We start from the raw sequence: 27,049 nt of genomic DNA, 5'->3' as shown, positions 1-27,049 counted from the left end.
GGTCACAGGTCATATCTAGGGACCTTTAATTGCACACGTTGGGGAAAAAATTGTGTTAACAAGACAGGCCAAGAGAAATCGTACAAGAGCTTCGAAATCAAATAAAATGAAAAACTCTAGGAAAAACCACATTCTTATCTGTGCCGGCAAAGGAACGGAAACCAAAACTAAGGAAATAATAGTACCCCGCCCAGCAAGAATATAAAGAGGATTAATGAAACGTTACCGGTTCTGTATTCAAATTAATCACTGGTAACGATATGACAAATTAGTTGTGGACCTTCAGCCTAATCAAAACATGCCAATCCCAGGAGAAACCATTAGTAAAGAAAAAAGTTACACAATAATAGTATATTATATACCAACGGATTAAAGTGTGGGTTTTAATCCTGAGGGTGCAGATTGTGGCCCGAAACGTAGTTGATAACGATATATTGCTATGTGTACTGATCCGTAGGCCAGAAAGACCGTACACAAACCACCAATACAAAAACTTAGCTAGCTCTTAACCTTCCCAGCAAACACATTTTACGTTTAAAATCGGTTTTAAAGCGTTTTGAAAGGATAAATTCGGTATTGGTAGTATGATATACGTTTTTGTGTAGACCGACTTTATACCTACGTTTAAAATACGATTTTCATTCATATACTTTCTACGTTGATAATACGTATATAAATAACCGTTTCTTAGCAATCGCTTTATAAACGTATATAACACCACTTTAATATACGCATATAATTCGTATATCAATGGTAAATAATAAACGCATAATATTCCTACAAGAATACAGGAACATCCGCCGGACATTTATGCGTATTATATATGTAGGGTTTTAGTCTACCATAAACGCTTTTTATACGGAACTGTGTTGCTAGGGTTCATCTATTATCACGGTACAAAACTTCTCCCCAGTACAGGAGAGAGATTCGACTCTGGTCTCAGTTAACCAGCGAACTTCTAAAAGATAGTGGATCAAACCAAATACCTTAAACTCCAAACTGAACTACAAAATTTTGAATAATTAAAATGGACCTTGAGCAAGCATCCAATAAAAACACAGGTAAATTAGAAATGAAGTCGTGAGAATGGAAAACACGGAAAATTAAAATGAAAATCGCAAGAAGCGAATAAATTCTTCAAAGAATCGTAACTCGGTGCGGAACGTAGCAAAAGCTGATTTTAAATCTTCAACGAAACTTAGTACTGCGTTGACTTTGGCTAAAAGCGACGCAACCCTTCTTCCAATAATAAAAATTACAACAACCAACCATACACAGTTGACAACAAAGACTCTTCCCTCAACGTACGTTATTAGATCAAGAAAATAGAGGTCGATTATTTTTCTAAATCAATTTGTTATCAGATATTAAGTAATAAATCCAAACTTAAATTTGTAGCAGAAACTTCATTTAATTTAATTCAAAATGTAAAGTTTAAAAATACGCGGGTATTGCCCGAATGTACAAACTTGTTTTGCCGTAGTTAAAGCAGGCGCTGGAAATGTTACCTAGTGGAAAGGGAATTTGATATTTGATCTCGCAACGTAGTCACATTAAGCAAAATTTTACTCTAAAACCTTGTGGTTGTGGTTAAAATAATTTTTAAATATTTCACGCCAGCGCCTGGTTTAGGTATGTTCTTTCACAAGTCAGTAGTTACCCTAATGTGTTAAAACTTTTAGTTTGAAAAATCAAAAATAAAGCCAACTCGTCCTGCCATCTTCTTTCACAACCCAACCCACCTACCAAGCTACCGGTGCAAATTCTAGGAAAAAAATAAAATTTCATCTCTTTTAACTACACAGAAAAGGCGATAGATCACATCCACAATTAAATTAAACATTTACATAAAATTCTAGGAAAAAAATAAAATTTCATCTCTTTTAACTACACAGAAAAGGCGATAGATCACATCCACAATTAAATTAAACATTTACATAACAAATTTACACCAAACAAAATTCCCGGAAATATCTACGTTAAATAAAATGTACACAAAAACAACCTTGACCCCTTTTTCGTTTAGCACAATAATCTCCATGCCGTCGCATGGGACCAACAACAAATAGTAAAATTTAATTACAAATTTTCCATCTTAATTAGGGTGTCCAAAATTTCATCCTGTCGGACGAAATAAACACAGCATTATTTACGAGTACATCGATCTATTACAAGCGATCCACAACAACCAAAATTAAACGGACAATCAGCAGAATTGTTTTTGCCCCTCTAGCATTTAGACCTTCTTTATCTATTTTGCAATGCAGTTTTACGTCTACGTCTAAATCGTCCTTGGGTTTCACCACTGCACTTTTTTTTAACTTTAGAACGCCTATTCCATTCGTCGTTACATGCACTTATTCTCAGGCACCTTGCCATTGTCGCTCTAGTTGTCGTCACCAATTTTGACACTTTATTTTATATTGTATCATATTGCAAATCTGGTGGGTGACACTGACACCAACTCGCTTTTATTGGCATTGGATCCAAGAATCTCACTAGAGCAGCAGGGTAGGTTCGAAATGAAAGTGCAGCTGCTCCTGTAGGGTATCTCTACAAATTGATTTGATTTGTGGATTATCGGTTTTTGATCTCTTTATGTCTTTCGGTCCAAGCACTAAAAATGAAATGTATCTCAATTGGTTTTGATAATACAAACGAGTATTTATTTCACTTAAAAAGCTAAAGCTGCTGATTACATGTTCGTACTACAGTTTGGAATTCAGTTTTCGATTTAATTTGTGTCACTTTTACATCAACGTAGGGTTGAGAGAGTTTCGGTAACGATTCAGTTAATCTGTAGCACAAGGAACATGAGCTGTCCCGATTACACCTGAGTCGTTGTTGACTGAATGTCACATGCCCGTAGGGTACAATAGATTTCCGCTTCCCTAATTCGGAACAGAGTAACGAAAATGTTTACGTTACTCTACGTACGGAAACGTAATTTTATTTATCGTTACCCAAATTTTATTAAAGCTGTAGTGCACGGCTAACAAAGATCTATCCAGCTGACAAAGATAAATAGGCTTAGTTTATTTTGTCGTCTGCATGGTTTTTCTTCACAACCCTCTATAATACCACCACAGACACGATTCACACACAATAGTTTTAGTATTCACGCTTTTGTAAGCACGTTCGCTTCTACGAATTAAGACAAAACGGACAGTCTTAATAACACCTCATACACTTGGGTGTGCATGACGTTTAATTTTATAACTTCGTTTGGGCTAATGCGTGCTGGTGGTAGGTAGTGTGCGCAGTGGGCCGACTACGATCGATTCCAATATGACTCCCAAAGTGCAGCGAGCTATCAACATGTTGAAACTTCATCACCTAGAGCGACTCTACGCAGATCGATCTCGTCCCAGGTGAGCATCTTCGCGATAGGAATTATTTCTAGTATCTATTCATTCTCTGTGCACGCACAACAAAGCATTCCTTGAAACTGTTGCCTTGTTTTAGTGTTAGACTCAACGGTAACATGCGCATCGCTTAATGACTTTACCGTAATGCACTGTAGAGACCTAGCCATTCGAAAACACTGTGAGTGTCTTTACCACCGTGTGTTTGTAATGTATGAATTAGCTTTGTTTTGGTATAGGTAACAATTCAAAAGTGGATTTCTAAATTATTCTTAGATTAGTCGACCGAGTACAAAATTATGATTACTAGATACAAAGAAAGAATTAAAGAAATAACTACATATACTCGTATTCAATAAACCTTGCTTAGAATTACTAAGAGGGTCGCAAATTCCCAGAGGTTTGATCGTTACAAGCGAAATTAGATAGGTAACTGAGATATGAATTGATATTCAAGAGAATCTGATACCAACTTTATTGTGCAGATCGGCATACCTCCAGACACTGAATTGCAACGTAATTAAAGGGGCTTACTTGAGATTGTAATCATCTGACGATATTGCCAAAAATATTTACGTCTAAACTTCCCCAATAATTATCTAAACTTAGTTATTTTATGGAGGGTTTATACAAAATCATTATCATATTAGATCACTAAAAAATAGTTGGCAACCAAAAAAACTATACATTTGTTTCCGTTGGCTATTTCGTAATGATGATGTAACGATAGTGAACTAATGATAATGATTGTATAAACCCACCATTAACTTTGAGCGCATTTTCGCCAGTACCTATCTGGAGCTAATTATTTTTTCTCTGCGTAAATACACGGGTATTCCCTAGGGACTATTTGTTTTCATAGAAACATATATTTACACCACACAAGGAAAGGTTTTCGGTTTTATAGTTATCTCTATTATCGAGAGAATAAAAGCGAATTTCACCTTTCCAATACCATAACGCTATTTTCAAAGTTGAGAGACTAATACTCGTCTTTTTAACTATCACTTTTTCAATAAAGAATCAAAATTGTACATTTATACATTTTACTCAGCAACATATTCCATGCACCTTGAGCAGTAATTTAAGAAAATTAATCCTGCGGTATTATTTCGCCATGTTCATTCGTATTAGGATAAATGTCAAAGTGGAGGCTTCCACGGCCATAGTCATTAATATGCGAGCGACTTACGGGATAGGATCGTGTAAAATGTTCGTAAGGGGCTTCCCTTCACTTGGAGCGACATACTGTCAACGTAATTTCAAAAATTATGAAGCCCCTTACAAAAGTGGGCGAAACGTTGACTTTTCGTTTAACATTGAGCGTTGAAAGCGATACTTTTCGCACAATGGTGACAGATCTCACTAAAAAACCAACCGGTAATATTATCATATTATACGATATCTACCTATACGTACACCTACACTTGGAGCTGTCAACTTAATTTCAAGAATTATTTAACAACTGTTTACTATGTGCACTTACACGTACATAACAGGAAGAAGCGAAAAGTAAAAGGTACATGTGCGCTTTGCTTTCCGATGCATTTTTAGACAGCTGAATTACGAAATCCGCCAAGACTTAACTTACTTTAAATTTGTGACGCGCCATAGGAAATAGTATATCTGGAATATAATTTAAGAATAAGGTAAATAAAATGAAATTATATTAACGTTATACTAGGATACATTTTGATTAGGTGGGTTGATTATTCGTAATTCCATGATTGCTGTGGTCTTTGAACTTCAGGTCAATAACACTTTTTTAACAGATCCTCACCCCGAGACAGCAGAATAATTTAATTCCCAGCAGACAGTGGTCAAGATCAAAATCCTTAAATTCTAAAGGTGTTATACCAAATTTTGACAAACACTTCAGTCGATCTTTGGGAGAATCAATAAAATTACTCGTAATAGAGCAAAAGATTCTGTTTTCGTCGTTAAAGGGTCCGAATGAACACAGAACTTGCGAACTTTTACACAAATGAAATTCATTTTACAAGCATACATGAAAATAACCATTACAGTCCTGTTAAAATACAATTGGACCACAATGTCCGAATAACCAAAACCCACATGAGTATTCAAATACAAACATTATAACAGTTACCAAGAAATACATAAAATTACTTACAGTTTTCGAGTCAAAATATTTATTTTATATTGTTTATTTTATTTATTTATTTATTTGGGCGGGTTTCAGCCAAGGGCTGCTCTACCAACCCAACCCACTATACATTACAAATATCCATGCACAAATCCGGATTCGAACCAGGGACCTCTGCCGCAGTCGAGCCTACACGCTCCTGCTCCACACGTATCCGAATACAGTTCGAACACACAAAACACTAATTAGTTTAACAGAAACAAATGCACATGATAACACGCGACACAAAGAACTTGGTTTTATTTCCCCGACACAGTTGTAGTAGCGATGATGCTTATCTTTCGTTGGCGCAAAACACTCATCGACAACTTGAAATCGCCGTCCGTGTTCCGCCTTCTTCTAATACAACGAAAACAAACTAGGAATTGGAGTTGATAAATGACTCCCGAACTTGATAACAATTTTCTTCTAACTCCACCACATCCTCAGTCTTGAACTGGCAAAACAAACTCCTTTTTCTTATAACAGCAACATAACTTCGTTACTAACGTCTGGCAACAAAAACTTCTTCAGAACGACTACAGACTAGGCCCCGAAAATTGTACGGAAGAAATTACTTCTACGGACAGCAACTGGGCTTCGAAACTAAGCAAAAGGCGTCTGGCATCGAACTTGGCAAAAATCGTATTCTTTGCGCGTCCTCTAGTATTTAAATTGTTTTTCCTATTTATAGTAGGGGAGCTAGCACGAAATCCACTGAACGAGAATGATCAAAATTACCGTTACCGTTGGATGAATGAAGCTGATTTTTTTTATAGACTAATGATAGGTACAGCCAATGACTATGAGAGTGTTTCTTTTTTAAATTTTTTCTCTAATTATAAGATATCTTATAGTGTTAAGATAATAAGATAAAAGTCCTTAGTAGTACCTATCATCAGTCTGTAAAAAAAATCAGCTTCATTCATCCAACCGTAACCTAGTTATATCCGTAGAAAGTTCGTGAAAAACCGACTAAGAATTGTTTTTTTACGGAGTTATCAAATGTGCGCGATTTTTTAAAATATTTTTTTAAGAGCTATTATCAACGTTTTCATTTGGTGTATAACTTATTTTCTCGAAAAACAACCTTTCAGAATTGGTACCGCAAGAAGTACCCGCAGCGCCTTAAGTCGTATGACCTGAGGCGGCAGACGATCGATTTTAGCATACTCTGATAGGGCAAAATGGAACTCCATCGGTTAAAATTTTGATCATTCTCGTTCAGTGGATTTCGTGCTAGCTCCCCTACTATTAGATTGACTAACGATTTGATAACAAATCATAAATCCATGGTAACAAACAAACCAATTCGACGACCGCCACGCCAGCACGCAAATTTGCACGTATACAACATTTCCTGGAATTATTTCTAAACAATCACCTTTATCTTTTCTAAAATAAATGAACAGCCTAATAAATCATATCCAAACTGCCACAAACGGATTAATGAGCCCATTGATAATGAATAAAATTTTATGAACAAAATTTTCTTGATCTACACAATTCCAAGAAATACTCGATCGTTTATAAAGAAAGTAACAGTGTTAATTCGTAAGTAGACCCACGATATATCTACTCTAAACCGCGTGCGTGAAAGCTTCCAACAAAGGATACGAGCCAAAGCGAGGCGAGATAGCGATCTGAAGTAACTTTAGGTTACACGCGCTTGTTATTTTAACGTCGTTACACGCGTGTGAGTGAGATGCTCACATATATCAATTTTGCTAAAATCGTTGCAGAATGAATGTCAGCATGGATACAATGATCATAGAATAGGCTTATACTTATAATAGAAGACAGTTTCCTAAACCAAAAGGGTTATTCATGTAACAAAACCAAGTACAGGAATACCTAAACGTTTATTCATATATCAAAACCAAAAACCAAAACCAAAACTAAAAATATCCTCAACCTCGTTAACAATACGAATTGTGATTAATGCTACTGGATACGGAGTAGTTAATATTACAGAGCCCACGAAGGGGTTTCACAGTTAAACTGTCTAATAGTTATTTATTATACAAGACGATAAATGGATGTTTTGACCATCGAGTGAATTAACTTTCTCGAGATGGTTAGATTCCCTTTACTGTCTTGTATAATACAAAACTTTATTTTATAGCAGACGCAACAGAAATCATTGGAAAACTAATAGTAAGCTAGGTTCCCCCATCGTTTCCAAGGAAACAATATTATATTCTGTTCTGAACCTCATTTTATCGTACTCCGTGTCCCATTTTTAATACGAATAACAGATGTCATTGGAATGCACAATACTTTGTTTCACTTATGTACTCTTGCTGTTAAAGTGATCACTTTATCTACCCTTCAAGCCTACTCATTCAAACCTATTAAAATGCCATCTGCTATGAAATAAAATATATAACTGTTAGAGATTTATTATATTATTTGTGTTGTGTTTGTTTATATTGTGCGCATGCATGGACTTATCAATTAATAGACATTTATCAAGGAAGAAAGCATCAGAGAGTTTTGGAAAACAACCGTAAAAGGTTAGTCGCTTTATTTAATAAATTGCCCTCGCGAATACTCGCTAAATTGTACATAATTTTGGAATTGTCGCTATTGATCTAAACAAATTCGAGCCGGATAGGGACGTTGTTTTAGTGTTCGCGTTGGGTGAATTTTTTGTTATTGTGTCGCTTTTCGCTTTTGTAAAGACATTTCGCTATGCCTAACACTCGTAAAGAAAGTGATGTGAGTGCTACTCCCGCCTATATCGCTTTACGAAATAAATGTGCCGCATTTTTCGCCAAACTAACCCGTATCAATGATGAAGCGCGCAGTAAAGTAAGTAACCTTAAATTAATATCCATTCAAGGCCAGTTGCAAAGATTTAGAGATTATCTCGATAAGTTGCAAGAAGAAATCATCATTTACAATTCTGAGTTATCTAATTCAGATCTGGAGGTAAACTTCGACGCAGTGCATTACGACGATTTAATAACTTCCATAGAACTTTCATGTTTAAGTAAATCGTCATCGGCTTCCGTCGACGCTAAACCGCAAATGTCCCATTCTTCGCACCTACCAAAAATTAAGTTACCTACCTTTTCGGGATTGATATCTGAATGGACTAATTTTTATGGTTTATTCAAATCGATGATACATGATAATTCCTCATTGTCAAACGTTGAAAAGTTTAATTATCTCAAGACTCACCTCACGCACGAAGCTCACAGCCTTATCGCCAACTATTCTGTTGACGATAAGGAATATTTGAATGCTTTTGCCGCATTGGTTAATAGATATGAAAATCCACGCCGTCTGGCCGCATACAATGTCAAACAATTATTAAATTATAAATCTGTGAATACCAAGTTAAACTATACGCATTATTTGGAATTACATGTTGCTGCAACGCAATCGCTACGTAATGCAGGTTTAGCATCGCTGGAAGATTTTTTGCTTTTCCAACTATCCTACGAAAACCTTGATTTTAAAACGCAACAGGCCTTCGATTTGGACGAATTGGATGCTACTACTGAGGAGCTATTTCATTTTATACAAATTCGCGCAAGAAGTGAAGAATTGCATACCGATGAATGCAAAGCCCCATCTTATCACAAAACTAAAGCTTTCGTTACCCAAACGGAACAAATATTTTTATCGAGGCCAAATACTACACAAACCCCCGCAATAAGAACTGGCACGTCATCATCTACTATTTGTTTTTATTGCAAGAATTTTCATCAGTTATATAATTGCGATAATTTTAAAATGTTATCTGTAAGGGAGCGTTTTGACTTTATCAAAATGAATAAGTTATGTTTGAACTGTTTTTCGTGTCGGCATATGGTTAGTGACTGCAAATCCTTAATTTCGTGCCGCAGTTGTCAAAAACGACACCACACGCTCATCCACTTCAACGAGTTCATACCTACATCTGCAGCCGTTAACTGTCCGTCTGTAAAATTTACGAAGAATCGAGACCTTGCCAGCATTACTCTTTTAGGCACAGTCTCTTGCGCTGTGTATGATGTTTTTGGTCGCCGCCATATTGTTCGCGCTATGATAGACAATGGATCGCAAGTTACCGCATGTACGCTTCGCTTAATTCATAAATTGGGATTAAACTACACTCCAGACACGGAGCAAAAGTCTGTCTCAGGAATAGGGAACTCGTCAATTAAACGCTACGGGAATTTCCCGCTGAAAATTCATTCATTGGCCAGCGAAGACGTTTCCTACAGTTGCAATGCTCTGGTATTAAAATCGCTTAGCAGTGAAATTCCCGCAATAGATTTGCCTATATACGTTAAGGAACGTCTCGTTTGCGAAGGAGTATTTCTAGCGGATCCATTATTCGATAAAGCCGGCGCCGTCGACATTTTACTTGGAGTTCAAGCTTACTTGGATATTATCATGCAAGGTCCCGACTCATTTCGCAGAGGCTTTCCTTCTTTGCTGAAATCATCCTTCGGTTGGATAGCGCTTGGAGAGGTATCATCCCCTTCTGATGACACCGCAATGGTTCCCGCATCTATCTTAGCTCTTCAAGACGCGCATAAGACACTCACCCGCTTCTGGGAAATTGAAGAGATTCCCAGTTTAATATTCAAGTCGCCTGAGGAAGCTTTCTGTGAAGATCACTTCGTTGCAACGCACTCCCGCGATCCGTCCGGACGCTATTCAGTTTCGCTTCCTTTTACTTCTTCTGTATCACAAAATAGTACCGCTATGCTATTAGGAAACAATCGAGAAGTAGCCAGAGGATGTTTTTTGTCATTGGAAAGTCGTTTGAGTCGCAACCCGCCGCTAGCCGCCGCTTACCATCAGCAGATGCGCGAGTATCTAGAACTAGGTCACGCCACCCCCGCAAGTACACCCGCCAAATACATATTACCTCATCATTGTGTCTTGAAAGGCGACACTTCAAGCTCTGCTTGTCGTATCGTATGGAACGCGTCAGCACCAGATGAAAATGGACGTTCACTTAATGACTGCTTACTTGCTGGTCCACGCTTGCAACGAGACATCGCCTCCGTATTATTATCATTTCGATTTCCGCTCGTCGCTCTTATCAGTGACATCCGCGCTCAGTATAGGCAGATACTACTGAATCCTGAATTTCGTATTTATCACCATTTTTATTACCGTGCGAATTCTGATGACGATATCGCCGAATACGAAATGCATCGACTCACTTTCGGTGTTACGCCTTCTGCATTCCTCGCAATTCGAGTTTTACTGCAACTTGCATCGGACGAACGCCATCGATTTCCAGCAGCAGCTGCTGTGCTTGAGAACGATACCTACGTCGATAATATCGTAACTGGTGCTAACACTATTGAAGAGGCACGATTACGAAAATGGGTTTCTAATTATCCAGAAGTGCTCACATCGATAGAACAAGATAAGCTGGACTCTCCCATCGCTTTCCATACAACCGATCCTGCCTTTAAGGTTCTTGGTCTTCTTTGGCAACCCGATAGCGACTTGTTCCGATACAGAATTGTGCCTTTCACTGGACCGCTGACAAAAAGAAATATTTTAGGATTCGTTGCTCGCACTTTTGATCCGATGGGATGGTTGGCTCCGGTCACCTTGTGGATGAAGTGTTTTCTTCAAAAATTATGGGCCAACAAAACAGAATGGGATCAACAACTCATACCACCATTATCCGATGAATGGAATGCGTTCTCTTCACAGATTCCTTCGCTCGCAGATATAAGAATACCTCGCCATATTAGAAACCTGCCAGATTCTTTACTCATATGTTTCGCCGATGCTTCAAAAACAGCATACGCCTGTTGTGCTTACCATTATAACACCGATTCCGCCCAGTCTCATTTAATTATGGCTAAAACGAAAGTAGCACCTTTGCAGACTAAATCCGTCCCGCGCTTAGAATTATGCGCTGCATTGCTATGTGCGAAGATGACGAGATTCATATTATCTACATCGGCTCATCGATTTGCTGAAGTTCGCCTATATACAGATTCTACGACGGTGCTTTCTTGGCTACGCAAGTCGCCTCACTCGCTGCCTACTTTTGAAGCTAATCGAGTCGCACAAATTCAAGAACTAAACGTTGGTCGCTGGGGTCACGTGAGCACCAATAACAATCCAAGTGATTGCGCTTCAAGAGGACTTTCCATCGTTTCATTGATGAATCATCCGTTATGGTGGACCGGACCTAATATATCCACCCTTGTCGCACCAAACATTACCACAGTTGACGATCAACCGAATTTCATCCTTACAAACATAGAAATACGAGATGATCCATTTTCATCCCTGAAACGATTTTCATCTTATACTCGCTTGATCCGTTCACTCGCCTACGTTATCAGATTTGTGCACAATACGCGAAACAAAGTTCGTCGAACAGGTCCTTTAAAACCCTCAGAGTTGCAAGAGAGCTTGGACGTCGCCATTAAAATATCCCAGATGGAAGATTTCTCAGACGATTTACTCCGAATTAGGAAAGGCCAAAGCCCTTCACAACGCATTATCGCGCTTGCTCCTCAAGTGGATCAACGAGGACGCTTAACGGTGGGCGGTCGCCTGGCAAAATCCAGTTTGCCCCACAGTATGATGCATCCGGTCCTTTTAAGCAAGTCTAGTTTTTTAGCTCCTCTGATTTGCGATCATTATCACAGAAATATGTTGCACGCCGGTCTACTTACCACCTTGTCCATGATACAAAGAAAATATTGGATACTTTCACTCCGATCATTACTACGCCAGCGCATTCGTTGTTGTTTAAATTGTCGCCGCTTCAACGCTAAACCCATAGAACCTTTCATGTCCAATCTGCCAGGGCATCGAGTGAAGCCAGCCTTACGCGCATTTATCGTGGCAGGTGTAGATTTTGCAGGACCAATATCTACCCGCGAAAGCAATAGGCGCTCTCGCTGCATTTTGAAATCGTACATATGTGTTTTTGTTTGCTCCAGCACCAAAGCTGTGCATTTGGAATTTGTGTCTGCCCTGTGCACGGAGGCCTTTCTTGCATGCCTGAACCGTTTTGTTGCGCGTCGTGGTTTACCCGAACGCCTATTTTCCGATTGTGGTACCAATTTCGTCGGCGCTGCCAGAAACTTAAAGGAGTGTATCCAGTTCCTTCGCGACAACGAAGAAACTATAGTTACTGCTATGGCATCATTGTCAATCGAATGGTCCTTTCATCCTCCTCATTCGCCTCATTTTGGAGGATTATTTGAAGCCGCCGTTAAATCTACTAAGAACGTACTGATTAGACAAGTTGGTAAAACCATCCTTACGCTGGAGGAATTGAGCACATTACTCTGTCGCATAGAGGCCGTACTGAATAGTCGTCCGCTCATTCCAATTACAAGCGACCCCACTGATGGTACCGATTATCTAACGCCAGGACATTTCCTTATTGGAGGCCCTCTCGTATCTCCGCCTGAACGTCCAATATCTGTAGATACCCCTGCTCTACGACGCTGGCAGCTTATTCGCCAGATGGTAACATCGTTTTGGAAAAAATGGTCAAGCGACTATCTGAACACAATTACGCAACGCTCAAAATGGACTAACCCTTCAAATAATCTTGCAACTGGTCAGTTAGTGTATATTCGCGATTTAAACACTTCTCCTCTTTCATGGCCTCTTGGGTTAATTGTTGATATCCACCCAGGAGAAGACAATGTTGTGCGCGTAGCCACAGTGCGTGTTGGTGGCAAAACTTTTAAACGTCCGGCATGTAACCTCATACCCTTACCTCGGGTGTGTTAATGAGTTTGATCTTCATAAAACTCAGGTGGGCGGTATGTTAGAGATTTATTATATTATTTGTGTTGTGTTTGTTTATATTGTGCGCATGCATGGACTTATCAATTAATAGACATTTATCAAGGAAGAAAGCATCAGAGAGTTTTGGAAAACAACCGTAAAAGGTTAGTCGCTTTATTTAATAAATTGCCCTCGCGAATACTCGCTAAATTGTACATAATTTTGGAATTGTCGCTATTGATCTAAACAATAACTTTTATTATTTTTAGTTAGTATTAGTGCTAATTATCCTTAAAAATACATGTAATGGTAGTTAGATAAAACTTGGAATTCGCTAGTAACTAGAATTGTCAGAAGTTTTCCGAAGAAGAAATTGTGGTGTGGTGTTTCAGAGATAGTTATGCAATATGCTGATTTTAATCTCATACCGAAGAGCAATAAAGGCTCGCCATATGCAGGGAAGTGGACACCAAAGGTGTGCTTTCATGTATTTTTAATCACAAACATGTGTCATTTGGATTACGTATAAATTAAAGTGAGCAGCATTTTCACGGAAAGGAAAGCATGAAAAAATTCAAAATTATAGGTTCGAAATGAATATTTTTCCATTTTCTTGCCGATATGACCTACATTTAACAATGAAATGAACAATACATTGAATGGTATCTGAGAATCGGTTGATCATTGTGACAGAGTACAAGAAAATATCTTGTACAATTTAATGTTAGAAGTTAGAGTTCATTTGCGTCTAGTATTAATTTCTCCTTTTAGTTAGATACTGTAATTTTAATCTCGAAATTCTTTAATATATGGAGCTCGTAATTAAAATTGGGTGTATTTTTGCGAAGACTGTTATAATTACTTACACCAAAATGAGCATGGATAATAAAATAAAGGTTATTTTATTATGTTTACTTATTGTTTCATATTGGATAAAGGCACAGAACGAAAAAAGGAAGATGTAACAAATAAGTGCTCCCACGGGGATATTTATAACTTGCAGTATAAAGGATAAATGATATAGGGTCGTTTTTTTGTGTATACGTGAAATCCGCCAAAAATTGGAGTTTATGAAAATTACACTTTTAAGTTGTTTTAGATCCCGGTTTTGCGTGTAATCAATTCTTATATCGAAATTGATAAGAGGCTTAGGCTATTCAGTCTGTTAAACATTTTGGTTCTGGAATGAAAATACTGCTTTTAAAAAACTAGAGAAAAAATCGTCTTTACTTTTCCTAACGTTTCGCCGAGCTTTTTTATTTCGCCGATTCTTTTACCTATCAATTTAGTTATTTGAAGCTATCATTAGACGTAAGAGGGAAAAATATAACTACTGCGTACTGGAAGCATTGATTAAAGTGTGAGGTCAATTTCGTTGGTCACACTCATCTCAAAGTTTGATGAGTCAAAATAGTTGTTTTATTTTTATTTGTTGGTGCACCTGTATCTTCCGTGATATGGAAAACTACTTAAAACAAATTCGCCTTCTCCGGCTACTACGTTACTACGATAAAATTTACGAGAAAATTTTTGCCAAAGGTTTGGAAAATTGTAATGTGCTATTCGGCACGGATTGATGAATTTGGAAATAGTTACCCATACTAGATTAACACGCTGTAATGGAAAGGTCAGTGTGCGTTCTCCCTACGCGTACTGCAATAATTATTAGATTTTCTATTCTCATTTATTGTGTATCTCCAAAAACAAAAAGTAGGTAATACATGTATGACCGCGATAACCCGACATTCGTGATTCTTCCATTTCCAACGTTACGATTACAAAAATCAAATAGAACTTATAATCTCTTGCCGCATCAGACGAACAACTGGCCATTACAAAAATGACCAAAATTAAGTACATTGGAATAATAAATATTTCATTTCTAAATTCTTTTTAATTATATTCAGATTCTTCCAGACTTTTTATTTCAAATTATTTCAAATAGTAGTCCCATTTTTTAGCTAAACGCAATACGACAACTTATGTGTTTGGAATGCATAGGTCCATTAACAAATAGATATTGGCACTTATAAAAGCATCGACAAGCATTTATCTTTATATTGGTGGCTATATCAGAAATGAGAAGGCTTCTTATTGCAAATTAGTTCTGGTGACTTTTGACTTTTTTAGCGCATTTCTACAAAAATGCGCTATTGTGGCCACTTTGTCCGTCCGTCTGTCCGTCCGTTTGTCCGTCCGTCTGCCCGCCCGCCTGTCCGTCCGTCCGTCTGTCTGGACGCTACCAGTTCTTTATCTTAAGAGCTATTGTTCTACTTTTTTCGCTATTTTGTTTTCGTTATGGTGTCGAGGCTTGCACCAAGAAAGGAATTTTTTCTGTGCCGCTTAAGAAAAAAGTTATGGCTCTATTTTTTCATGTACTATAATTTTACACTTATGCCGTTTATTGTATTATCTCGAGATCGTTTCTTATGTTGTATCGCCGTTTGCCCGTGTGTCTGTCTCCGTTTGTTTTGTATGTAGGCACCTCGAAACTAATGCCAAATCAAATAACTTGTTTTGCGCATGCGCAATCCGTTCCAATAAAAATACGCAAAACAATTATTGCGCATGCTCAGACCCACATTCGTTATTTGTAGACTAATTCTTCTAAAATTTTAGGGTAAGATTCTTCTTATAAACTGAAATTGAAGTAGCACGTCAATAATGGATTGCACATATGCAACGCTATCTTTGCTATTTGTGACCGGATTTTTACGATTTTAACAGAAGTTGCATCTTACAAATGGGAAATGAATGCAAGTGGAAATGCCCTTTTTGTAAATCGTTTACGATTAATTTCTTTTAACTTGTTTTACATTTTCCTTTAATCCGCCAACTTTGCGAGACATCACGAAAACGAATATTCATATCAAAAAAGCAAGTAGTACTAAATTTGACGTTCTCTCTGGGAATTGGATGCGGATATGGATATGGATATGGAATATGTTCTGATACCTTGCAGTATGACACGTGTCCCACGAGTGACACGTGTCCCACGAGTGAAGAGTGAAATTTTAAGTAAAAATGGCTATAAATAACGCAATTCATTTTTTTCAATCAAAAAATAACATCTTGTAATACAGGAAAGAGATACGACTGCGAATTTTTGACGTTTTTTTGCCGCATATTGGCATTTAGACCCCTAATATGAATCGAAAGTCTGCCGAAACGGTGTCGTCGTGTGTACTATTTGTTATTCTACCCGTAAAGTAGGTACCCAAAACGTTCAACGACGTGCCTTGGGGGCTCAAAGTCACCGAAAGACGACAAGATTTAGAGAGCCTTTTTCAGAAATTTCCCCCTGACTAGTTGCGAAAATAATTTTTTGCATCCCTTGCGTCACATAGAAATCCGGCTCAAAAGGTTTATAAATCGTATACTGTAAAACGCGAAAGCTGGCATTCGGACACCAGACTTTTAAAACGGCTCATATTAAATATCACTGTAGATTGTAGAACTCATAGAAATCGATTGGCGAAGGTTTGAAATCGCTGTCCCTTTTCATTCTTTAGTTAGACGAGGAACAGACACACAGACGTTCGGACAAAACCACCAAATAAGGGGAATTTTTTTCGAAAGGTAGTTGAGTAGTTTTGGCTTATTTTCCAACTCATTTTGGAAGGCGCCATTATGGCCGTTCGTCCGTCCGTCTGTCCGATGCCTTAACTGATGATTTGGTAATTTTTTCATTATCAAATGACATAAAAATGCAACATAGCATCAATAAGCAATAAGAACTATCAACAAGTTAAGGACAAATTACTAAGCGTTTGTTAAAACTACTTTTTGAAACCTTTGAAAAGAAATGAGCGCCAGCTCATTTTTGAAAATGACATTTTTGGGTTTTTTGACCATAACTTCGTTGTTTGTAGAGCTACAATAATAATAATAATAATAATAATAATAATAATAATAATAATCGTACAAGATAATACACCCGTTCTAAACAACACTGAAATACAGATATTTGCGACACCCCAGCAATCGATAGATACAAATAATCACATAAACCAAACACTCACATCCCTTCAAAAAGAATTTGACAATGCATTGTTAGAATTCTCAAACACTGACCCAACACAAAGAGCACGAATACCTAAACAAAGTCACACTACAAAATTACGCACACTCTCAAAAACACTAAATGATCACATTTTACCAAATTACATTAACGATAACACAAGCTTACATCAACTACACTTTGTTGTGTATTGCGGTGCGTTTGCAGTTTCTAGATGTAACGGTTCAAGAATAACAACAAACAAAGAACACCACACAACAAAAAAGCGCTCACCCCCGGCTTGGGAAAAACGCCTGATTAATCGCATCGATGACATCAGACGTGACTTGGGTCTAATTACACAATACATACAAGGAACTCGTTCTTCAAAATTAACACGACAAGTACAACACATAACTACAAAACTAAACAATCACACCACACGAGAACAAAATACAAACTATAACGAACATAACTCACACAAAAACTATCAATATACACAAACCGTTTAAAACGCTATAGGGAAACTGCAGACAGAAAGCGCCATAACACACAATTTAAACATAACGAAAAACTATTTTACAGATCACTAACACAAAACAGCACTAATGAAAAACTCATTCCACCATCTCTACACTCACTCCAGCAATACTGGTCTGACTTATGGACCAAAGACATTAAACACAATCCACACGCCCCGTGGATTACCACAGAAACCACACGCACTGAATACATTACTCCTATGAATAACACAAACATCACTACAACAGACATCATTCAAACTATTAATCACTTACATAACTGGAAAAGTCCAGGCATTGATAACATTCACAACTTTTGGTGGAAATATTTTACCTACACTCACTCTTACCTTGCGGAACAATTTACTGAACTTCTTAATTCACCAGATCGCACTCCTGCATTCTTTACACAAGGTATCACTTACATGCTCCCAAAAGACAACAATACACAAGACCCATCTAAATATAGACCAATTACATGCCTTCCTACAATATACAAAATCCTTACATCATGCATTACCAACAAAATATACCAACACTGTACTGATAACAACATTTTATACGAAGAACAAAAAGGGTGTACCAAGTGTTCCAGAGGCTGTAAAGAGCAACTCATTATAGATTCTGTAATACTTGAACAATCCAGACATAACAAACGAAACATACACACTGCATACATTGATTACAAAAAAGCATTCGATTCAGTACCACACTCTTGGTTACAACAAGTACTCTCAATATACAAAGTCAGCAACAATATTACACAATTCCTCAATTACATAATGTCATGTTGGAACACTACGTTAACACTTACACTAAACGACACAAAACTTATTACTGACCCAATACAAATTAAAAGAGGAATTTTTCAAGGCGATTCTTTAAGTCCGCTCTGGTTTTGTCTTGCTCTTAATCCACTTTCACATTTGTTAAACACTACTAACTTTGGGTACAATATTAAACACAACCACGAAATACATCACAACATTACACACCTGTTTTACATGGACGATCTTAAATTATACTCTTCCACAAGCATAAAACTTAATCACCTTCTACACATTACCGAAACATTCTCAGGTGACATACAAATGGACTTTGGAATTGATAAATGTAAAACACAACACATCACAGCTGGTAAAAGACAACTTTTAGATTATGAGCTAGAACAGGGTAATTTAATAAATTCCATGGACGAGAATGAAACTTATAAATATCTTGGTTTTCAGCAAAATACACATATTAAACATACGAGTATAAAACAAACACTTATCACACAATACCTACAAAGAGTACGCAGTATACTTAAAACAAAATTACACGGTAGAAATACAATGAAAGCTATTAACACTTATGCCATACCAGTGCTTACATACTCTTTCGGGATTATACGTTGGACAAATACAGATTTAGAACAAATACAGAGAAACACACGTACATTATTAACAAAACACCATATACATCACCCTCACTCCTCCACTATACGACTTTACCTTCCTCGTTCGGAAGGAGGTAGAGGACTTACAGATATAAAACTATTACACCAAACACAAATACACCATTTACGACAATACTTTTATAACAAATCAGATACTTTTTATAACAAATCAGATACTTCAGTCTTACACAAAACAGTAACATATGCAGACAAATCTTACACACCACTTAACCTACACGAAACTAATGTTCTCCCACCCACATCCAAACTTACATACATCACAAATAACATACAGACATGGAACCAAAAGCCTTTACATGGACGATTTCCACAAGAGGTTGGCCAGGATTGTGTTGACTCTATAGCAACGCACAGTTGGTTGGCTGAATGTGATGTCTTCCCGGAGACTGAGGGTTTCATGTTAGCAATACAAGACCAGGTCATTAACACACGCAACTATAAAAAGCACATACATAAAGATAAAACAGTGACAAATGATTCTTGTCGACTTTGTTCACAAACATCAGAAACAATCCAACATATAATATCGGCATGCACACGACTTGCACAAACTGAATACAAACATCGACATGATCAGGTAGCTAAAATCATACATCAAAAATTAGCACTTAAACACAATCTCATAACAGATACGACACCATACTACAAATACACGCCACAGATCATACTCGAAAACAACACACACAAATTATTTGGGACAGGACACTACTCACAGATAAAACTATCCACAATAATAGACCAGACATTACACTTATAGATAAAACACAAAAATCCATTTGTATTATAGACATTGCCATCCCCAACACTAACAACTTAACTAAAACACATGCAGAAAAACACCGCAAATACACCGATATAGCTATCGAGCTTAAGACGCAATGGAGAATGAAATCTACTGTTATAGTTCCCATTATTCTTAGTGCTACTGGAGTTATACCAAAGACAATACACCACAATTTACAACTATTAGGTTTAGACAAAAACACATACAAACATTTACAAAAAGCAGTCATTATCAACACATGCCATATTGTTCGTAAATTTCTAAACATAACACAAGATACTACATACAGAAATGATCCACAGCGTATACATGTAAACAACAGTACTCGCTCACAACACGGTACACAACATACTGTAATATCTCCACCTCTAACCCAAACAAACACACAAATACAACTTACCGAACAAACAAGTACAACAAATGATACAACATATACTACAATCAGAGGTTCACCTCTGAAGCAAACCACATTACCACAACCCATTAGTATTCAACCCAAACGCAAAAGCCTAAACAGCACTTTAGACTCACAACATGATACACAACATACTGTAATATCTCCACTCTTAACTCAACCAACCACACAAACACAACTTCCTGAACAAACAAACGCAATAAATACAAGTAACGCAACATGCACTACAAAGACAGATCCACCCAATAAAGTTACACGCCCTAGTATAGTTAAAAAACACAATACTCCTTCTTCTCAGAAACAATCCACTCGTATACAACCGAAGCGCAGAAACCTTAACAGCACCACACAAAATACTGCAATATCTTCACCAAAAACCCAAGCAACCACACAAATACAACCTCAAGAACAAGAAAACACCATAAATACAAGTAAGGCAACATGTACCACAAAGACAGGTCCACCCAATAAAATTACACGTCCTAGCACAGCTAAAAAACACAAAACTCCTTCTTCACAGAAACACACCACGTTATCACAACCCACTCGTATTCAACCCAAACGCAAAGCCAAAGAAACACTTACACGATAAACTCCATTTAATAAAATTACAGGAATTATTATAATGATTTTTTTTGTTTTGTTTTGTTTTCCTCTTTCCTGATAGCGTTGGCTATTGTGCCCATCAATAGCTATGTTGGTAAGTATGAAATACATACTATCTCTAGATTTCCAATGTGAGGGTGTGAATTTTTATTTTATTTATTTATTTCTTTTATTTTTTTTTTAGGACCCTACATAACTTCACCACACACAGACACAGACACTAATCGTTACTTGATTTTAATCCGTGCGATTAGTTAACCAGGCTAGACCTGAGTTCTCACAAGAAACACCGACAATAATAATAAGAATTTATTGCCCTACAGATTACAAAATCCAATTACAGGACAATTTAATCAAAATTAAAGTGGTGTACAAAATTGTTAGAAGTAAATGACATAAAATATCAAAGATACACGTAAGAAAAAAAAAATTATACAATAATAATAATAATAATAATGGAAATTACTAAATAACATTCTAAGCAAAATCAAATACCAATTTCTGCAAGAATCTTTGAAAGGGAATCTTAATCTAAATAAAATTCTGCAATTTCTTTGCCGTCCTTGTATCTCTTACGGTTTAGGAGATCCCCATACTAAGCATCGGAAGAAACTCACTCTGTATATACTCCACAGTAGGCATCTGTTTGGTGTAAATGGTTTGTCATCTTTGTTTTACAATCGTAAGTATCTATCTTAACGTCTTTATGGTTGTTTTTATGAGCAGTAAAGAATAATGCATGTACTCCTCAGTTTTTATAGGAAGTAGTCCTTCGAAGAGGGTCTCTCTGTGTGAGATATTTTTTTAATTTACAATAATCAAGCATGCGGATTTTCGTGTATCATTTTAACATTTTTCTGAATGTAATACAGAAATTTTATTTGCTTTGGTCGAACAACTTTGGTTGCTGTCTTCACGGAAGGCCGTTTAGGATCAGCCGCCACTGCAAACATATTCCCAAATGAGCTGCAATATAGTCCTTGAAGTTCCTGTACCTCATCGTGTAAGAACCCCTTTTGCATTTGTTACACAATTTAAAGCGTTGATTATTTAAAGGTGAGCGGTCACCGAACAGAGGATTACTCAGATGACAACGTAGAATAAATTTCTTATCACTTATCGGGGTAAAAGTTGCTATTCTGCACAGTAGTGGACGGTGCACAAATTCTTTTCTCTTTCTTTAAAAACGTTACAGTCAGTCAGTCAGTTCGGACGTGTTTTAAACGCTCTAAAGTAACTTTAAAATTTGTGCTTAAAGACCATTTCTTTTTGAATTAAAATTACGGACGGTTTTTCTTGTTTAAGTTACTCCTTTATTTAATCAAAATCGGGCCATACATATAATAATTGCAGTGAATTTTGCCTTTGTACATTTATAAGGTACGTGTGTCAAATTCCATAATCAAACGCGTGGGTGATAACCGCTATGTGAACTCATGGTAATTGATATGAAGACTTTACCGTAAATATTATCTGTACACAATAAATACAAATTGTACTGGAAATTAAAAAGATGTCTACTTTTTGTGGAAAGTGCGCAAATCTGATTAATCCCTCAAGCAGCTTTATTCGCTGTCAAAGATGCCTTCAATGGTACCATGCCGCGTGTACAGGTCTCTCGGACACAGATTTTGCTTTCTTCCTTAATGAAAAGAAGAAAAAATCTACGACTGGATGGGTCTGTAAAGGTTGTATGGTGGAATCAGTTTCTGAGGAAAACGCAGGGGGTACTTATCATGATGTGGCTCCTGGGAAGTCGATTAACCAGATTGAATCCTTGATGGATTCCATCTTTACAACATTTAAGGCGGAAATGCTGAATATGTTTTCAATTGAATTTGGCAAGATAAACGATCGCCTTATTTACCTGGAAAAGGAGAATGTGAATCTAAAAGCGGAAGTAGCTACATTAAAAAACAAATCGATGGACGATCATCAGGCTATTTTGGATGAAATTCAAGATAGGCAATACAGATCCTCGAATATCATTGTATTTAATCTCAAGGAGCCAACCACCATTAGTAGTGAGGAAAGGAAAAATGAAGATTTTGTCAAAGTTGATGCCGTTGTAGCACCCATTGTTGGCGATGCAAAAATTAAAACTATGTTTCGTTTGGGAAGAAAAGGGGAAACACCTCGGCCTATTAAAGTGGTGTTTGAAAAATCGGAGTATGCTCGGGATTTGCTACGTAACAAGGATAAACTTCCAAGCGAAATAAAAATTGGTGCTGATAGGACCAAAATGCAGAGAGACCAACTGAACAGTGTCATTGCAGAAATTGCAACCCGCACTAAAAATGGAGAAGAGAATTTAACCTTGAAGTTCATAAACAATCGCCCAACAATAATTAAACTTCAACCACCAAAAAACTAAGTGATTCCCAGCAGTGCCATACTTTCACCATTTGCTTATATTACCAAAATGTGCGCGGTTTACGAACTAAAACAAACGAACTTTTAAATAACGTGCATCTATTTGACTTTGATGTTATCTGTCTCACCGAAACGTGGTTATGTAGTGATATCGGAGACTTGGAAATGTTTTCTGGAAACTATACACTTTATCGTAACGATCGCGTAGCGCGTAAAGGAGGAGGCACTTTGGTGGCGGTAAGAAATAACTTCTCTTCCACGAAAATAAATTTACCAAGAACCTTAGACGAACTTGAAATAACTCTGGTTAAATTAAAATTAAATGCCAATCAGTACTTAATCATTGTGAATGCTTATATACCACCGAATACGGCTGCTGCTACGTACGAAGAGCTCTTTCATGCATTGGAGGAGGTGTTGTATCTGGAGGCTTACGTCATCTTTACGGGTGATTTTAATATTCCAGAGTATTTCGCCTGTAATAGTAAATCTGCGGGATCTGCTGTATTAGGGAGTGAAAAGTACGTGCTATTAAAAAATTTTCTAGATTTCGGAGATTATGTTCAAATCAATAAAGTTGTCAATATAAATAATCGCATTCTTGATCTTATTATCGTACCTAAAACGCTAACATGTGATGTTATGCAGGACATTCAGCCTTTAGTGAAGGTAGATTGCCATCACCCACCCTTAATGTCTTTGTTGCAAGTAACTAGCAAAGTCAAATCAATAAACTTCCAACGGAAGTTAACACCGTCTTACAATTTTAAGAAGGCTAATTATTTTGGGTTGTATACTGCTATGGCCAACATCGATTGGGAAGTCCTTTATTCTTGTGTTGATGTCAATACTGCTTGTAAATATTTGTACCAGAATGTGTATTCCACCTTAGACCAATTTGTCCCAAAGACAGCTGGAAGCAGAAACCAATTAAAGTATCCTCCTTGGTTTAACGGTGATATAGTGCGACAATTACGTATTAAAGAAAGATCCAGAGCGCTATACATAAAAACCAGGAAAGTGAGAGACAAAGAATCATTCCAAATAGAACGGCGGGAATTAAAGCGAATGATTAATAACGCCAAGAGTTCTTATATCAACTGCACCGAACAAACTTTGAAACAAAATCCAAACGCCTTATGGCGACTTGTTAATTCCATGAAGAAATCTACGAGGATTCCAGGGGAAATGCGATTTGGTACCGAAATTTTGGCTTCTCCAGAAGGTATTGTTAATGGGTTTGCTAGGCATTTCCAAGACATATTTACACCACTAATCAATACGGTCCAAAAGCTGCCCAACAAATCACTAGACTACATGTGCTTTACTCTAGTTAGCGAGGAAGATGTCATTAAGTCTCTGAAGAAACTTAAGTCAAAAAGCACCGCTGGATTGGATGGAATTCCATCGTTCATTCTAAGGGATTGTTGGCCGGTCTTAGTGAAACCTCTAACCCATTTATTTAACCTTATCATTCGTACATCGGAATTTCCGGTAATGTGGAAGTGCGCTAAAGTGATACCAATCCTGAAATCGGGAGATCCAGCGGACATTACTAACTATAGACAAATATCTCTGCTCAATAATTTTTCGAAAGTGTTTGAGTGCGTATTACACGAAAAAATCTTCACTTCTGTCATGAACTTCTTATCGAAGGATCAACACGCATTCATCCCAAGGCGATCTACTTGTACGAATTTGGTCAATTTTACCCAATATGTATCTAACGCAATGGATGTTAACAAACAGGTAGATGTATTTTTTGCAGACTTTAGTAAGGCATTCGATAGACTTCAGCATCCCATTTTAATAAACAAGCTGCGTAATATGGGTGTAAATCAAAACCTTATTGATGTTGTCTCATCATATTTGGCCAATAGGAAACAGTGTGTCGTTGTAAATGGGTACACATCTTTTGCATATGTGTCACCAAGCGGTGTTCCCCAGGGTTCCAATTTGGGGCCACTATTGTTTTCCATTTTTGTTAATGATATTGCATCTATTTTTAAATGCAACTCACTAATATATGCGGACGATTTAAAAATATTTACTGATATAAACAGTGCTAATGATTGTAAAGTGTGCAAAGGGATCTTGAGTTATTGTTGGGGTGGTCTGAGGAGAACAATTTGGAACTAAATTTAAAAAAATGTTTTGTGATGACTTTCTCTAGAAAGTTGAACAACATCTGTTATGAATATAGACTTCAGAATTATGTTGTAGAGAGAGTGCGTGAAATTAGGGACTTGGGTGTCACATTAGACCAAAAATTGACTTTTCTAAGTCACATTGATAAATTATGTACAGACTGTATTAAAGTCCTGGGTTTTATAACTAGAAGTTGCAAATTGTTTAAATCTAGTGATGTATTGCTGAAATTGTATAATGCGTTTGTTGACTGTAAGTTAATGTATTGTGCAGTGTGTTGGTCTCCAACTAAGGTCACCTACATGAAAAAGATTGAATATGTACACAAACGTTTTCTGAAGCACCTTTACTTTAAACAATTTGGCGTTTATCCAATTCAAGGAACGTCGTATGAATCCTTAGCAGAATTGTTTGAAATCAATATAATGCGACACAAATATGATATACACAATGCACTTTATTTGTTTAAATTGCTGCATAATTTGATTGATGACGTGCGTATACTATCACAGATTAAGTTGAGGACACCTAGATCTGGTTTAAGGAATTATAATATTTTTTATTGTCAAAAGCCTAACACTTATCATCAAGCAAATTCTCCTCTTCATAAAATGGCGAAAATTTGTAATCAAATATTATCTTGTAATATAAATGTGGATATATTTAATGATAGCTATGGCCAGTTTTTGAAGAATGTAATTAATCACTTTAACAACTAAGGACGTGCCCTTTACTGTCTTTTGCCATCTGTCAATTAAGTATGTTAATACTGCTATTGTCTCGGACTGTTGTTCACTAATATTGCCCTATAATTGGTATCACTGTTGGGATAATAAACTTTATTATTATTATTATTATTATTTAGTTAAGTGTCCGAATCATCCCTGTTTGTGCTTGAAAAGATTCTAAATAGTTCTTGTATTCCTGGTAATACAATTTATAGTCGTTAGCTTATCCTCTAGCTATAGGGATTGCAGGACCTTCATAGCCGTTGTGCCCCACTTCCACACCACAAACATAAATAAAACAGTTTTTTTTATTAAACGCAATTAAACGCAACAAAATCAAGTTGGGCCGCCGTATGGTATTGTTATTGACATTACCTTCGCTCGGAGCGTCGCTAGAGAAGGTAGCAAAAATCAGCATTTCATATAAATATATATCCACAAACGTTGACGTATAATTTCCTATCAGGATTAACAGATGCGGGCTTCACATAAAAATAAATCCAAATGATATATACGAAATTTAAATTTGTAGATTATTAAGGCATTATGTATCCTCTTCTCCCACTCTATAATTATAATAATTATGTAGATGTACACCTCCTAACCAGAAGAGATTGATGATAATGAGCTATTTAGCAACCGTTTAGTCAGGATAAGGGAAAGTCAGAATCTGAACTAAACAAGGTTATGAATAACGTGAGATAAATTCGAACCCCGACATAAATGTTTTCATCCGCCCGTCAGAAGAAATTACGAAATCTCGCATTGAAAATCTG

General features: G+C 36.9%; 1 protein-coding gene across 4 annotated transcripts in view; it reads left to right on the top strand.

The window, feature by feature from the left end:
* Positions 1 to 27,049, top strand: part of LOC116166911 (glucose dehydrogenase [FAD, quinone]-like) — a 361,388-nt gene that overhangs the window by 67,154 nt on the left and 267,185 nt on the right. For 3 of the 4 annotated variants that reach the window (XM_031482116.1, XM_031482117.1, XM_031482118.1), the window contains one exon: positions 3,255 to 3,371. The exons of the other annotated variant lie outside the window; for it this stretch is intronic. In XM_031482116.1, coding sequence (XP_031337976.1) covers positions 3,255 to 3,371 — 117 coding nt within the window. The remainder of the gene's footprint in view (positions 1 to 3,254; positions 3,372 to 27,049) is intronic. 4 annotated transcript variants of the gene reach the window in all.

Source organism: Photinus pyralis, unplaced genomic scaffold (genome assembly GCF_008802855.1).
Source record: "Photinus pyralis isolate 1611_PpyrPB1 unplaced genomic scaffold, Ppyr1.3 Ppyr1.4_LG3b, whole genome shotgun sequence".
Taxonomy (NCBI): Eukaryota; Metazoa; Arthropoda; class Insecta; order Coleoptera; family Lampyridae; genus Photinus; species Photinus pyralis.
This window is presented reverse-complemented; position numbering and strand designations above follow the sequence as displayed.